Source organism: Oncorhynchus mykiss, chromosome 22 (assembly GCF_057628025.1).
Source record: "Oncorhynchus mykiss isolate SJ-2025 chromosome 22, ASM5762802v1, whole genome shotgun sequence".
Classification (NCBI taxonomy): domain Eukaryota; kingdom Metazoa; phylum Chordata; class Actinopteri; order Salmoniformes; family Salmonidae; genus Oncorhynchus; species Oncorhynchus mykiss.
In genome coordinates, this window is record NC_143043.1 from 37710042 (window position 1) to 37725528 (window position 15487).

The following is a 15487-nucleotide window of genomic DNA, read 5'->3' on the forward strand; positions in this document are numbered from 1 at the left end:
AAGTATAGACTGGATAGATACAGCATGATATTTTTTAACAGCTGGAATCAAAGTGATGATGACCAAGGTTTATTCCTCAGTCTTCCATCTTTCTTCATACAATTTATTTGTAATAATTGTTTTCATTTTAATTTAGTCCCCGAGCCACCTCAGATCATTAACCACATGCAGCCCCTGTCTGTGGAGTCCGGCAAACCTGCTCGCTTCTCTGTGGAAGTGACTGGCGTCCCCCAGCCCCAGGTGTTCTGGTACAAGAACTCCCAGGCTCTCTCCCCTGGTTTCAAGTGCAAGTTCCTGCGTGATGGGAATGAACACTGTCTGCTGCTCATTGAAGTGTTCCCAGAGGACGCGGGGGTCTACAATTGTGAGGTCAAGAATGAAGGTGGTGTTGCCACCAGTTCAGCTGCACTGAATGTCGAAGGTAACCATTACATTTTTGTGTGATAATAACTCCAAGTCAAGGGAAATTATGACATAACAGAAGACCATTTGTTGTCAGCTAGTTGTAAAGGTACACCATTCATACAAATGTAATGCATTCCTTATATGATTATGTTATCGTATCAACATTTTGAAGAGGGCTAAGATTCCCATGATGTGTTTGTTTAGTCGCAGAGGATATTACCCTACTTTTATTCACCCAATAGAAAGCTGCGTGGTTCAGCATGGTGAAGTGGCCAGGTTTCATGCTTGTGTATCCAGCATGCCAAATCCAGAGATTAGCTGGTATCATAACCAGCAGCCAATTAAGCCTACTAAAGATATTGTTTTTCATTCTGATGAGATGACAAACACCACTAATTATAGTTGCTGCTTTCTCTGAGCATGCTGGACAATACACTTGCAAAGCAACAAATAATGCTGGAGAGGCGGTGTGCACAGCAGCCCTTGCAGTAACCAAAGAAGAAGTTAACTTGTTATTTAACACCACCAACCAACACCTCTTATTAAACTATCCAAACGACTTCCTTCTTCTTGAAAGAACCCTATTTTTCCCATGTTTCTGTTTACTAACCTCACAATTTATACCTCACAATTTAAAATAGAATAGCATAAATGTGTTATTCACTTCTTTAGTTCTAATACCTAGATGCTTCATTCTTCTGTCACTTCTTGCTCTCCTTGCAGCTTGAGTAGGTAGTACATTCTCCTTCTGTCATTCCTTTCTCACTCCTTTCTGTCCTTGGTTGTGAAATCCCTCTCAGCGAAAGCTCTGTGGACTGTGCATGTTGTAGCCTATACTATCTGGAGTTGAATCCAACTGTCAAACTGCTTTTTTTGTTTGTACCATCAAAGTGGAAACATGGTCATATGATTGTAATCAGTGAAAGAGTTTGAAATAATTAGTTAGCATAACCTTTGTCCAGCAGGATGTCTCTTCGAGGAAATGACATCTGAGCTAAGCATTAAGTCCAATATTGCTCCTTGAAATGAGCATTCTCAAAATGTATAGATGGATCAGTACAGTATCTTTTTCTTTAATTTAAAAAAACTATATGGCTCTCACATACAGAGGATGAAATGAAGCCAAAATGGAAGGGAATTGGTACCCATCATCATCTTAGATTACTGTCTTAGCTGACAGCAACTCTTCATTTCCTTTACAGTAACCAATATGAAGGAAGAGATTGAAGCAACCATTGAGCAAGAAGTCAAAGGTAAGACTCATTTACCCTTTATTACTGAAATGTACTTTATCTATCCCTTAGTTGAATGACATGAATCTGAGTATATTGATAAGTGATTTCTGAATGTTCACACTGCATGCAAGCAGGCAACATGTTTTTGATGGAAAATGTTAATCTTATGTATTCTTCAATGTCCACATAATGTTAGGTCCTTGTATTATATTATTGGTTATTGTATAGCAGGCACTGATGAAAACGGCTTGGTTTTAGAGAAAAAAAATGTGGGTATATCTATCAATCTTATCCTTTAAGCACGAGGGTTCATACTGTATTGTAATGGTTCCCCAAAAAGGTACAGGATGTGTATCTTTTAAAGTTTACAGACCAGAGGAAACTATCCTTTAAAAGATATGGAAATAGCTACATCTTTTAATTGCTTCTTAAAATGTCTTGCATCTGGAACTCTCCTTCCTCCTGCAAATATTTCTTAGACTGGCTTGCAGAAAGTGGTATGTGATTAATTGTTGTTTGCTTTTTAAATAACATGATTATACCTGTAAACTATATTAGTTCGAATAAACGCCTTCTCATACAATTGTAGAGCTGCTCTTACAAGTTGTACTTTTTTGTATAATTTGAGAGCCATGTTTCTCATTAATTGTTTTTGAATAATTTACCCTCATTTAAAGGATTAGAAAGGGCGTTTATTCATCTTTCTGCAAGTCAGGTAAGGAATATTTAGCTAAATCACACACTAAGTTAAGCAAAAGCAAGCGTATTTAAAAAAACAAATCAGTTTATTTTGCAATAATTATGCTTTTTAAGAAATTTATGTTCTGAAGAAATGTCCACAGAAGAAGGAACAAAACATCCAGCAATTTTCGTGTCAGAATCTTTAAAAAAGAATCCAGTCTTGCGTTTATTCGAACAAATATGGTGAGTGAAATAGTTTTTTATGGCTTTGTGACTTGCTGCATGTAATTTAATATTTTCATTAATATTAATTTCAACAATTTGAAAATGTTCTTTTTTTTAACCCATTTTATTGAAATAATTTTTATTTTATTTTTCAGAGTTGTTTTATAATAAAAGGACTGTGTTTCGAATGAACAGAGGGCAGATGCGCGGAGCCTTTTCAGACTTGGATCAAGCCAACAATTCTTCCATCAAGCCATCTTTTCAAAAAAAGCTGAAGTTCCAGAATGTTTTAGAGGGGGAACCTGCTGTGTTTAGATGCAGATTGGTAGCTTTCCCAACCCCAACCATAATATGGTTTCATAACAATAGACAAATTCATAAAGAAAGCCGTCGGAGAATACGAACAGAGAGCACTTTGCACATGCATGAAACTAGTTTAGTCATTGATAGTATAAAAGACAAAGACTCCGGCAGTTACAAAGTAATGGTTATTAACACAGAGGGGTCTGCAGAGTCCATATCATCACTTCTGGTGTCAATGAGGGAAGAACAAGAAGGCAATGATCTAAGCCACATGAGACGGTCAACTAGACTTCACGGAAGCCTAGACTCGTTGGTTGATCAAAAAAAGGAGAGCAAATTCAGGGTTAACTTGAGATGTGTTGGGTCTCCATTTGATCAAAAGTTCAAACCTAGCGGCAGATCTAGATCTAAGGATGCACCGGTTCACACCTTGTACTTCAGAAGTTCATCACCAACAAGAGGGAAAGATAAAGAAACTAATCTGAATGAAACAGCATCTGAACGGGCCCTCTCTCCACCTTCTATATTTGGTGGAGAAAGAGTTAGTAGGTCTGAAAGGTTTAACGACAGATACAGTGATATCTACTGTGACAGACACACTGGCAGATTCAGCGACAAGTTCAGTGACAGGTGCAGTGATAGATTCAGTGACACAGAAAGCCTCCACGAAGAGGTAAAAGCCAAGCTTGGCCTGTTACAAAGTGCAGTCAAACGAAAAAAGAGGCTCTCTATGTCTACGCTGTCATCAGAGTTTGACTTGGAGTCAAACGTGAGTGAAACCAGCTATGTAGATTATGTTGATCAATTAAGGGTCAAGAATCCTGCCTCCTTACCTGGAGACTTGCAGCATGCTCGACATTTTGAAAGAAACGTTAGAAACGATAAAGTGTCTGCCGAATTCTATGGTAGATATGACAGAATTCCCACACATTGTGCTGAGTCAACACAGCCCCGCGTGAGACATTCATTTGAACCTCAGTCTCGAACTAGGGCCATTCAAATGTTAAAAGATGATCTAGAAGCGACAGGAAATGAAAAATACTTTGATGAAGGAGTCTCTGAAACACATATGGATAAAATGGTCCTTACTCAAGGGGAACCTCAACATGAGTTAGGATTCGAACATAAGATAGGTAAGGATTTAGAAAATCGAGGTGCACACTACATAGGAAATCAAGGTGAGGACTATTTAGATAAGAAGTTGTCTGAAGACTTGAAGACAAAGATGGAGGGGCCCTTTATCTTAGCTTGTTCTGAAACAAGGAGATCTCTAAACATTGCTGAAAAGGATGATTTTTCCAGAACAAGCACAAACAAACCACTGAAGGAAATATTTTCCAGTAAGACAACTAATACACAAGAGGATACTGTGAAGAGCACTGAAGAACAATTTGAAAAACAACCCAGCTTTGCAGAAAACCGGTATGAGAACATTGAGAGTGAATGTGAAGATAAACCTTTAGCCTTGCGGATTAGAAAAGGGCAAAAAGGAATGCAGATGGACCAAGAGGAACAGTTTAAGCATGAAACCGACCATTCAAAGGCAAGGGATTTGTCATACACGCAATCTGAAATATTATATGGTGAGGAGGTAGAGAGAAAAACAGACACAAAAACTGAAGAGAAATCTTGTGAAGAGCATCATCCATCCCTGGTAAAGGTCTGCTTACCCCTGGAAAATGTGTATGGAGTGAAGAGTGGAACTGAACAGAATTTGTCCCTTTCCCAAACCAAAGAGGAGAGTGCCAGTGAGAAGAAAACAGGAGAAGAGAACACTGTATCACGAGAAAAAAATAATGAATTGAATTTGTCCCATTCCCCAAAAGAGAGGCATGTCAATATGTATGGTGAGGAGGTAGATAGAAAATCTGCAACAGAAACTGAGGCATTAAATTTCCAACATTTGCCCAGTTCTCAGAAAAAGAGTCCTGCAGAAAGTAGTGAGGTAACATGGGAAGAGCACCATTTATCCCTGAAAAAGGTCAGTTTATCCCTGGAAAATATTGCCCCTTTCCAGATTGTTTCACTTTCCCAATCAAAAGAGAGGAGTGCCAATGAGAAGAAAACAGAGGAAGAGCACCATCTATCCCAGGAACATATTTATGGATTGAAGAGTGAACCTGTAGAGAATTTGTCCCGTTCCCCAAGAGAAAGGCGTGCCAGTGAGAAGCAAACACAAGAAGAGCAGTGTCTTTTATCCCGGGAAAAGACCCACAAAAGTGAAATGTTTGGGAGTGAGGAAGAGGCTCTGGGACATCGAATCATTAAATGGCAGCAAGACGTCTTGACTGAGCAGGAGATAGCTGTTGACTTGGATTCTGATTGGGTTGGTGCAGAGTACTCCCCATATATCGCTAGGAAAGTGGCGGAGTCAAAAATGTCTGCTGAAGGCATTACTCTTGGATCAACCGCTCACTCTGAGGCAGATTCAACGAGAAGAAGAAAGCCTTCCCCAGAAAAGACAGACTATGAAAAGTTCCCGACTGAGGATGTTCCTCATGGTTTCAGAGATGAGAGAAGGTCCTCACAAGAAAAGACTGTAAAGGAACATGTCCTTACTGAGAATGATATCCCTCCTGAATACAGATATGACAGGTCTTCACCAGAAAAAACAATGAATGAAAAGTTTCTTACTGAGGATACCCCTCATGAATACAGAGATGTAGGAAGAAAGTCTCATCCAGAAAAGACAACAAAGGAAATACTTCTCCGTGATGCTAGAGCCCATGAAGGTTCAAGAAGGCCTTCTCCAGAAAAGACAACAAAGGAAAGGTTTCTGAGTGAGCATGCCCCTTATGACTACAGAGATGAAAGAAGAAGATCTTCGCCAGAAAGGACGGCAAAGGAAAAGTCCCTGAGTAAGGATGTCCATCATGATTTCAGAGATGAAAGTTTCCAATGGCCCCCTCCTCCACAAACCGTTGTAGATGAAACAAGGCTGCAGGCAACAGAAAGTGAGTATTTTGTGAGCGAAGAGGAAGCTTTGGCTCAGCGCATCTTAAAATGGCAAGAAGACGTTCTCACCGAACAAGAAGAAGCTGTTGAATTAGAGTCCAACTGGGCTTTGGCTGAACATTCACAACACTCAAAGAAAAGCGATGTCAGTGGACCTCAGGAAGGTTCCTCTAATGAACCTGTGAAAGAACGCTCACCTGTGAAAGAACCCTCACTTATGAGACAGCATCACATTGGTCAGTATGAAAGTTCCTCTTTTGAACCAGTCTCTCATCAGAATGAGAAGTCTCGTACAATGTCTCTTGGGTCCTCGCATGTGAAAGAGCACTCTCATGTGAAAGAATCTTCACCTATGAGACAACATCAGATTGGTGAGAATGTCTCTCAAGAGGATTGGGCTATGGCTGAACTTTCACAACACCATCGTAGGAGAACTGATGTCAGTGGAGATGATGCCAATGAAGGTCCTTCTTATGAACCTGTTTCTCATCATATCAAGACGTTTCATCAAATGTCATTTGGGTCTCACTCACCTGTGAGAGGGTCCTCATCAGTTAGAGAAACCTCACCTGGTAGAGAGCCCTCCCCTGGCAGAGAACGCTCACATGACAGAGGTCAATCACCTGTGAAAGAACCTGGTAGAGAAGCCTCACTTGGTAGATGCTGTTCACCTTCGAGAGAACTTCACATTGGTCAGCATGGCTCTCAAGCTGAAGTTGGTGCAGAAGGGCCTTCTAATTGTGAATCTGACTTGAGACACAATGACAAAGTGGCTATGGGGGGGACTGCAGAGAGGAAAGAAGATGGCAAACAATCCAGCTCAAAAGAAAACCTTCACCAAATGGACATGCCTCAGGGGACAAACGAAGTTAAGACTTCACCAAAAACTTCTGTACCTATCTTTGTGAGAGAAATCTCATCCTTGAAAGTAAAGAGGGGAGAGATGACAGACTTTAAATGTTGTTTTCGGGGTGACCCTCAACCAATTGTCACTTGGCTCAAAGATGACCAACCAATCGGTCAAAACCCAGACTTTGATGTTCTCACCAAATTGAATGAAACCACGCTAACCATCTACTATCCCACTATATACCATGAAGGGACATTTAGTTGTGTTATAACTAATACATTCGGAAAGTCAACCTCCTCTGCTACACTAGAAGTTACTGAAAGTAAGCAATTAAGAAAATTTCCATCGCCAGTGTCTTCGTATAAAGTGAAAGTGACAACAGAGTATGAAATGAGTGAAGAAGATCTTGACCAAATGATTGACGATGAACTTGAATCGTACAATGGTGTTGAAATGGATGAGAAATCTTTACTACAGGTGCCACAGGCTGACTTGCACAGACCTCGTGCTTCAGACACTTCACAATATTATTGTTCTCCTGTCGAGATCAGGATCACTGCTCCAACACCAGTTCCATTCGAAATGATTGGAAAAGAAGCAGAGATGTCTGAGGACGATGGCAGTTCCCATCCTATGAAACACAAATTCACATTCTGCTATGATGCCGCGCAGGTAGTCAGTGAATCTGAGAAGATACGTTCTTCAGAAGGCCAAACCGGAAAGGTTGAAATCAGATCTGATGTGTCCTTCCAATCTCCTGTGGCTATTGCTAGATCTTCTGAGGTAGAAGCAACCATGGCTGGTGAAGGGGAACAACATATACTATCTGGAAATTGTGAAGATTTGAAGCAGTCCCCTCTGAGTGATACTGGGCATATTTCTGACCCGACATTGATGCAGACTTTGGACAAATCTGTAGGTTCCCACAACCCTAAGGATAATGTTTCAAAATTATCTAGATCAGAAGCAGACATGGCAAGTGAGAGCAAACAGTATATACTATCCAGAGTTTCTAAAGATTTGAGGCATTCCCCTCTTAGCCATACTAGTGATATTACTGATCAGGCATTAATGCATGAGCTGGACAACTCTATAGGTTCCCACAGCCCTGAAGAGTATGTTTCAAACGTATCTAAACCAAAACAAAGTGTTTCAAAAGAGGCACCTACTATTACTGGGTGTGGTCTGCAATCATCTGCTGTGCTAGTCAAAGTGTCACAAATTAAGCAGGCATTTGAGGCACCTGCATTGTCAGAGGCACCTGAATTGTTAGATACCACTTCTGTTGATGAAGTGAAAAAGTCCACAGAGTCATATTTCCCTGAGGAGGATATCCCAGAAGTTGTAATCCATCTTGATCATGATGATAAGTCATTGGCAACTAATGTTGTGGAAGGAACTCCACTGCAGTCCAAACAAGACACTATGTTATTAGAAGGTAGTGATACACAGATTCTGAGAGCAAAGCTAATTTCAGCCAAAAGTGGGCCAGAGGTTGTGTTACTCGGTGGTGCACAGATTTCTGCCAAAGTGAAATCAGTCTCCCCCAAATGTGCCCCAGAGTGTGTCCAGACCATGTCTCATACTCTGGAGGAAGACAATGAAATCTGTATGATTTCTGGAGAAACTGTTGCGGAAGCTGACATAATTGACACCCACAGTCACTTAAAACACTGTGTTCCCCTCTCAAGTATAAGAGAGGTGCAGGTGTCACCAAAGCCTGTCAGACCTGAGGCAGTTAAAGCAGTAAAGACTAGCCATTCAACAGAAAGTATGGGACCTCATGTAATAGATCAAAATATGATAGAGGACAGTCTTTGTGAAAAAATCCCAGTGTCGGAGACCCCAGATGATGTTTCAGCGTCAGTCTGTGATGAGTCTGTAAAGCTAAAAAGATTATCTGGCTCATTTGCAACTCCAGAAATTCATAGATTGGACACTCAGTCTTCTGTTGGCAATGACATGACTGATATTAATGAAAACTTGTCTCTATCTGAACTCTCAAAGGATAGCACATTTGTCAGTGTTTCTTGGGCACATAGTGAAATTGTTAGTGAAGAAACAGCAGAGGAAAATGAGGAACATGCTGTTGCTGAGAGTGGTGAGCCTTCAGGGGTTTCAAAATCAGTTAGCGTCAAGCTCAAAGGAGATGGATGTACAGATTATCTTGCTGCACAAGGTTCACAACATCAAGCAGAGGCTAAACCAGAAAGTGCTGATCTAAGTACAGCTGTCAGTGAAGGTGCTTCAGGTGTGACCTCACTTGAGGAGGAGGTAGTGATCTTCAGTACTGTTTATGACTACTACCACCCACCAACTGAATGGGGCAGACCCTTATCACCAGAGTCAGAAATGTCCATAGAGTGTGGTAGCACATTTAGTGAGGAATTAACCGAAATCGAGCAGTTCTATACTCCAGATTCTTCAAATGAAATTTTGCAGCTCCCTAAAACTCCAGAATCTTTCCACACTCCTGAAACTGAAACCCCGGCAGGTTATATGACCCCTAATGAGTATGCCTTCTCTCCTCTTGAACGTAAAAGACCATCCACTGACTCCAGTGAGAGGTTATTTTCTCCTGCTAAGTTCTTGAGGTCACCCGATGATGAGGGCATTGAGACAACACCCCCTGCATTTAGATTAGATGAAGGACGTTTCCTCTCAGAGCGTGCCCTTGGCCTTGGAGGACTACAGGAAAAAGTCCATGGAATCCCTCCGGCTTTCCTCAAACCTCTCACCAAAAGGAGAGTTTTTGAACACGATTCATTATCGTTTTATGTTGAGTTGTTTGGGTTGCCTTCACCTGAAGTGAAGTGGTTTAGAAACAAAACCCAATTTGTTGCAGATGAAAGGATTACAATGGACAGAGATGGTGACAATATCTCGCTTGTTATTCAGAACATTACGAAAGCTGATCAAGGTGAATATATTTGCGAAGCTGTTAACTATGTAGGAGAGGCAAAAAGCGTTGCACTAGTTGTAGTTATATCCAACGAGGTCAGATATATGCCCCCACCACCGTCAGTCACCCATCAGCATGTGATGGAGTTTGATGTTGAGGAAGACGATGACTCATCGAGGTCTTGCTCCCCTCAGGAAATTCTATTGGAGGTGGAATTGGATGAAAATGAGGTTCAAGAGTTTGAGAGACAGGTGAAGATAATTACCATCCCAGAATACACCGCTGACAATAAAAGTATGATAATATCACTCGATGTTCTTCCGAGTATGTACGAGGAGAGTGGAGTTGACTTTGTAACGCAGGAAAGGGATGATTTGAAAATAGCTTTTGAGGTCACAGAAATGCCGCCTCGCTTCATCAACCCAATTTGTGATATGGAAACCCCTGAGAATACAACTGTAATGTTTGAGTGTTCTCTGATGGGAATTCCATCACCCATAGTATCATGGTTTAAAGGTAACAAAAAGGTCCCTCACAATAACAATAAATACTTGCACTCATCTGATGGAGACAATCATTTCCTTAAGATTAGGAACGTCAGCGCTCATGATAGTGGAATATACTCCTGCCGGGCCATCAATGTGGTTGGGGAAACTCTTTGCAGGGCATCTCTTCTTGTGTTGAATCCTAAAAGCTTTATAGGAAAAACAAGAGGGAGAGAATTGACAGCTGTGTCACTTGGTAGTGCTAAAGTTCAGCCTCAAAAGTTTGACTTGGTTGTTGGGAATCAGTTTGATGGTGAGCAAGCATCAGAAATAGAGCTGGAATTTGAATTTGAGCAGGAAGCTGATGAATCACAAAAGGCTGTTAGACTTGTAGCCATGACGAACAATGAGATGAGCGAGCTGGGACAGAAATATGTCAGTATAAACTTTGGCCTTTTCGCAGAGCCCGCCAAAGATGACAAAATAGATTTCAAAGGAAAGTCATCAGAATTGTGTAGTTTCCAGTTTCAAATGACTGAAACTCCACCAAAATGCATTATTCCTTTGACAAACGTTACCACAGCAGTAGGAACTCCAGTGGTCCTCCAGTGTTTAGTGAATGGTAAACCTCATCCCACCGCTGAATGGTACAAAGATGGCGATCCAGTGAAAGACACTCGGTACATGATCCAAGAGAAAGCATCTGGACATTTTAATTTGATCATCACAAATGTCACCCAAAAGGATGCCGGAGAGTACAAGTGTCTTATCCAAAACAAATCTGGATATACTGAAACAACTGCTTTGTTGAAAGTGTTCTAATCTCTTCATGTCATTTGTTTTTTGAACTCAATTAAAATGTTTTTACTGTATGTAAGTGTAGATCCTATTTATTGTGTATAGTGTGTACTCACTTCACACATCAGAATGATTATACATGTTATAATCATTTTTGGTGAAGGGGAATGTTTGCTTTTCAAAACAGTAAAAAAAAAGTTAATGCTTAAATGTTTTATTTAAGGTGACAAAATGTGTATGAATACTTACCACGCATGTGTAATCAAAACATTGTTATCAAGGCATTCGTGTTAGGCCCATATTAAGATCTTGTATCAAAATGTCCAATGTTTTAATTAGCCAAATAGTTCAAATGAATCATATACGTATGCATCCATGATAACTCAGTGTTGTTAGCATGATAAAGTATATGTTATTATTTATGGCATAGTGCTTAGAATCACTGATGTGCAGAGTTTAGTTAGTTTTATTTATCTTTTGATGAATGAATGAATTTGAAAACAATCTGGTACACAACAAAAACATTTATCAAATACAATTCAAATGTAATATTGAATGTACTATTGTAGAGTATATTTTTTTCATTAGGACCACAATGTAAAATTACACCATTCAAAATAAAACCTTGGGGTTGGCTGTAAAAAAAAATTAAAAGGGTCATTATATACAAACTGTGTGTGCTGTAAATACATGTATGATTCACTGAATATTTAAGAGGCAATTATATTCTTAATGAATACTATATATTTGGGGTTATAAAATATTCACAAATTTGACTGATCTGAATGAACAAGCAATGGATTCATTTGGACATGGGAGTAATTGAAATACATTATTTATTTGTACAGATATCACTTTAGTTAGTCTCTAACAGTGTTTATTTATGTATAAATAAAGGAGGTATATGCTGATGTCAATGATTGTCTGGTGTTGTCTTGATATCACCCTTTATGCAACGGACACACAATTGACCAGCATAACCCTTTCTTTTATGGAAACTTCATCTCAATCTAGCTCAATATTTTTTACGCAGAATATTCTAGCTCGACTGTGACGACAGTGAAAGAAGAACAAGATTTCTACACTACTGACCTTAAGTTACCTCACAAAAAAAACCCGCTATTCTAGTACTTTAGAGAATAAAAAAGAAAAGCCTATATTTTTGACCCAACTCTCACCAGCAGCTGTCAATGTTGGAGAGGCAGCTAGATTTATTGTCACAGTATCTGGCCTTCCAAAGCCTACTGTTTTGTGGTTTTATGGGAAAGTCATTACTTCTTCATCAATTTACAAATTGGTTCATGAAAAAGACAAGTACGCTTTAATAATATCTGAGGTAAAAACAGAGAATGAAGGTGAGTACTCTTGTACAGCTAACAATAGATTTGGCCAGACAACCTGTACTACTTACCTGGAGGTGAGAAAGAGAGCTTCAACTACAGCTGAGCAATGGGTTGAAACATTTTTCAACGCCACTGGTCAACCACCTAATTTCACTAGCCAAATCAAACCTATAACATGCCAAGAGGGAGGTGAGGCTTACTTTAAAGCCACTGGTCAACCACCTAATTTCACTAGCCAAATCAAACCTATATATGGCTTCATCAACATGAAGGGCATCCAACAGCAGGACAGTGGTCTCTACACATGTAAGGCTTCCAACCCATCTGGGGAGGCCTCTTGTAGTGCTGACCTAATTGTGTTTAAAGAGTCTGTCTCTGTATCTCAGTATAAGGAACACATGGTTGTTCAAAAATATTATAAAGTATCCATGTCAGCTGAACAAGCTACAGAGTCCCACTTGTATTAGGTCAACCTTCCTGGAGAGGCCAGGGCCAGCATTGGCACAGAGGACAGGGCCACCATTAGCACAGAAGACAGCCACGTTGTAAAAACCCTTAGAGAGTTGGATAACTCAGCGACTACTTTCCAAAAAGAGAAGGTCACCCATCAGGCTGCAGTTCTGCAGTCACATGAGGTACAAGAGAGAGTGTCTGTGCGTGTCACCCTTCCACTTCAAGTTTCAGTAGTTCCTAGGAAACAGCTCCGTACAACTGCCTTTCATACATCTGCTGTTCAGGAGAGCCCAAAGCTCACAAACCAGCACTGTGACCGTATCCAAAGCCCAGAAGTCATAGAGCTTCTATCTTCAATAGAGAAGCATTCAAAATTAATGTCTGCCTCTTCTGAGGAGATAACCACCTTGGCGAGTGTAAGCACAGAGATATCAGGTGACAGGCATGCAGATCAAGTAAAGCCAACCTCCGACCAAAACATCTTGTCAGTAGTCATCAAGTTGAATCCCAACTGTCAATTTTAAAAGAACGATCACAAGAAATTCTTATTCACAAGATATTGTATTCCGCTATGTCAACTGAAAAACAGATGATTCCTGAGGGACATACAACAGATGTGCCCTCTACTGATTCTGCTCTTCAGTCTTCAGTGACAAAAGGATCGTTCAAACCAATTCTCGCCTTAGTTCCGGAGACTAAACAAGCATTATCAAAAGAGACTAAATTCCCCATGCAGAGACCGGATGCAGAGAAGGCTCTCCTTCGTAAGGATTACGTTATGAAATCTGCGCTGACAGCTGAGGAGAAGCAGATGTTACAAGCGGAACACACAGAACAAGTGCAGAGTTTAGAAAGTGCTATCTCATTATATTCTCAGGCAGAAAGTAACCCACAATGAACGGAGATCTGTAACTTGCGAATATACCACTGAGTTTGAGGCCAAGAGAGACACAATGACCATTCAGCCCCAAAAACAAACCCCTACCGCATTACATCTTCAATCAGTTCATCCAGAAGGTGCCTTAACCAAAGAGGGAATTATTACCATTGAAAATCCAGACCAACAGACAGCTACACAGAAGCAGGAGAAAGATAGACAACATGCAGCAACCTCAGAGGAAAGAAGCGCAGATTATTCCAAAGATCTTGATGTGTCCATGACAGGAGTTCAGTCAGAGCTTAGATCAGAATCCAGACCACAGAACATTCTTCAGGTCACTTCACAGCCCATGCAGCTACCCAAAGAAACACCATTTACTAGTGATGTGAAACAGCACCGTGCATTGATCCAAAAAGAAGATTGTTGGAACATCATACAAGTTACACATGTGGCAGATAGTCAAGCATTAGAGGAAGGACATACTGTGAGTTTGACAGCTGTTGACAAATGTACATGCAAAACCAAAATAGATCCTAAAGTACCTATTGAGCCCATACAAATAGTGAAGAATGCGATCACAACTGAGAGTAGTGCACTTCTGGAAGCTACAGATCAAGATTTTGCCATCCTTAGACAGGAAGGACAGTCTGTTAGTCAGTCAATAACGATGGATGAAAAGTGTATGTTGATAAATAAAATGTCCCAACAAAAAAACAAATCAGAGTCGACAACAGTTAGTGTTAAAACTCAAAATGAATCTTTTCATCTCAGAGTCTGGAGAAAGTCAAACTCTTCCAAAGGAGCTCACATTTGTTATTCGGTTTCAAAAACCAACAAGTTTGGACATCAGACATCAGTTGAAAGATGCACTTCAGTCTGCTGTAGCTCTTGATCAGCCACTTATATTAGCAGATGTTTTTGGCAGTTTGGAGGCTACTAAGGTACAGGAAGTGAAGGTATGCAAGGAACCGAAACATGCAATGTTCACTTATCTTATCACAACACCAGGTGCCCCTATGGAAATAACAATTGTTTTTGAAGGTCAATACCCCCAGACTGCAGATCTAAGGACTGAACTCCAGGCAGCTTTCTACTCAATTGTCTATCGCAAGCAGCATGTTCTTACATCTGACCAACCCAGCACAATGCCAATCAACAAGCCCCAAAGACTACAGGTTAGCAGTGCAGCCTCCAAAGAAATGCTGTCATCGATAGTGGAGACTGAGGAACTTAGTGTGGTGCAAGAGTCCAAAATAACTCACTCCAAATTGGTTGCTCCAGCAATGAAAGTTAATACAGAATTACATGCTGAGTTTGAACAGTCAGTACAGGTGGATAGAATGACTGACTGTAACTGTATGACTGTAAACTCTTATGAAAGAGATGTAGGTATGACTGATATCACCACTGACATGCCCATGACCTCCATTCCAACTGAACAGTCTTTAGATGTACTCATCCAAAAAGAACACAGGGAGGAATTTATTTCAGAAGAGGTCAGAAAATATGATCCTCCAGAAAAGTTCAAAGATTATCCAGATATTGACACTTTTCTGGAGGACATTGCCACAGGGGAGCATTGTAAGGTTACACACACTGTGACAGTAAAGTAGATCAGGCAAAGAGTTCAAGTGTTCCAAAGAACATGACACATACTGGAAAGCTGGAAAGACCACAACATCATCAAGACTCACAATTGATTCAAAAGGTTGGATAATTGAGGATAGTTTTATTTTTACTCATCACCATACACATAAACAAACTACATTTTTCTAATGTAACATTTTAAAAAATTCTCATCTTGGCAGCAAACTCATACTTTATTTCATATATTGAAATGTGTATAATTGTCAGAATGCTTTTACCATACTTTCAATCCCCCACCACTAATTCACCTTAGTATTGTTTTATATCATTATCCACATGCTTATTTCTTCTATTTCATGCTCAGGTATTTTCACTATTCATGCTT

The 15487-nt window shown here is 40.2% G+C and overlaps 1 protein-coding gene and 1 pseudogene across 1 annotated transcript in view; both read left to right on the plus strand.

Moving 5' to 3' along the window:
* LOC110501775 (titin) overlaps positions 1-15487 on the plus strand; it is a 175594-nt gene that overhangs the window by 29316 nt on the left and 130791 nt on the right. The window contains exons 34-35 of the mRNA XM_090215073.1: positions 137-421; positions 1608-1658. Of these exons, the coding sequence (XP_090071199.1) occupies positions 137-421; positions 1608-1658 (336 nt within the window). The remainder of the gene's footprint in view (positions 1-136; positions 422-1607; positions 1659-15487) is intronic.
* Positions 9661-15128, plus strand: LOC149972856 (titin-like; annotated as a pseudogene).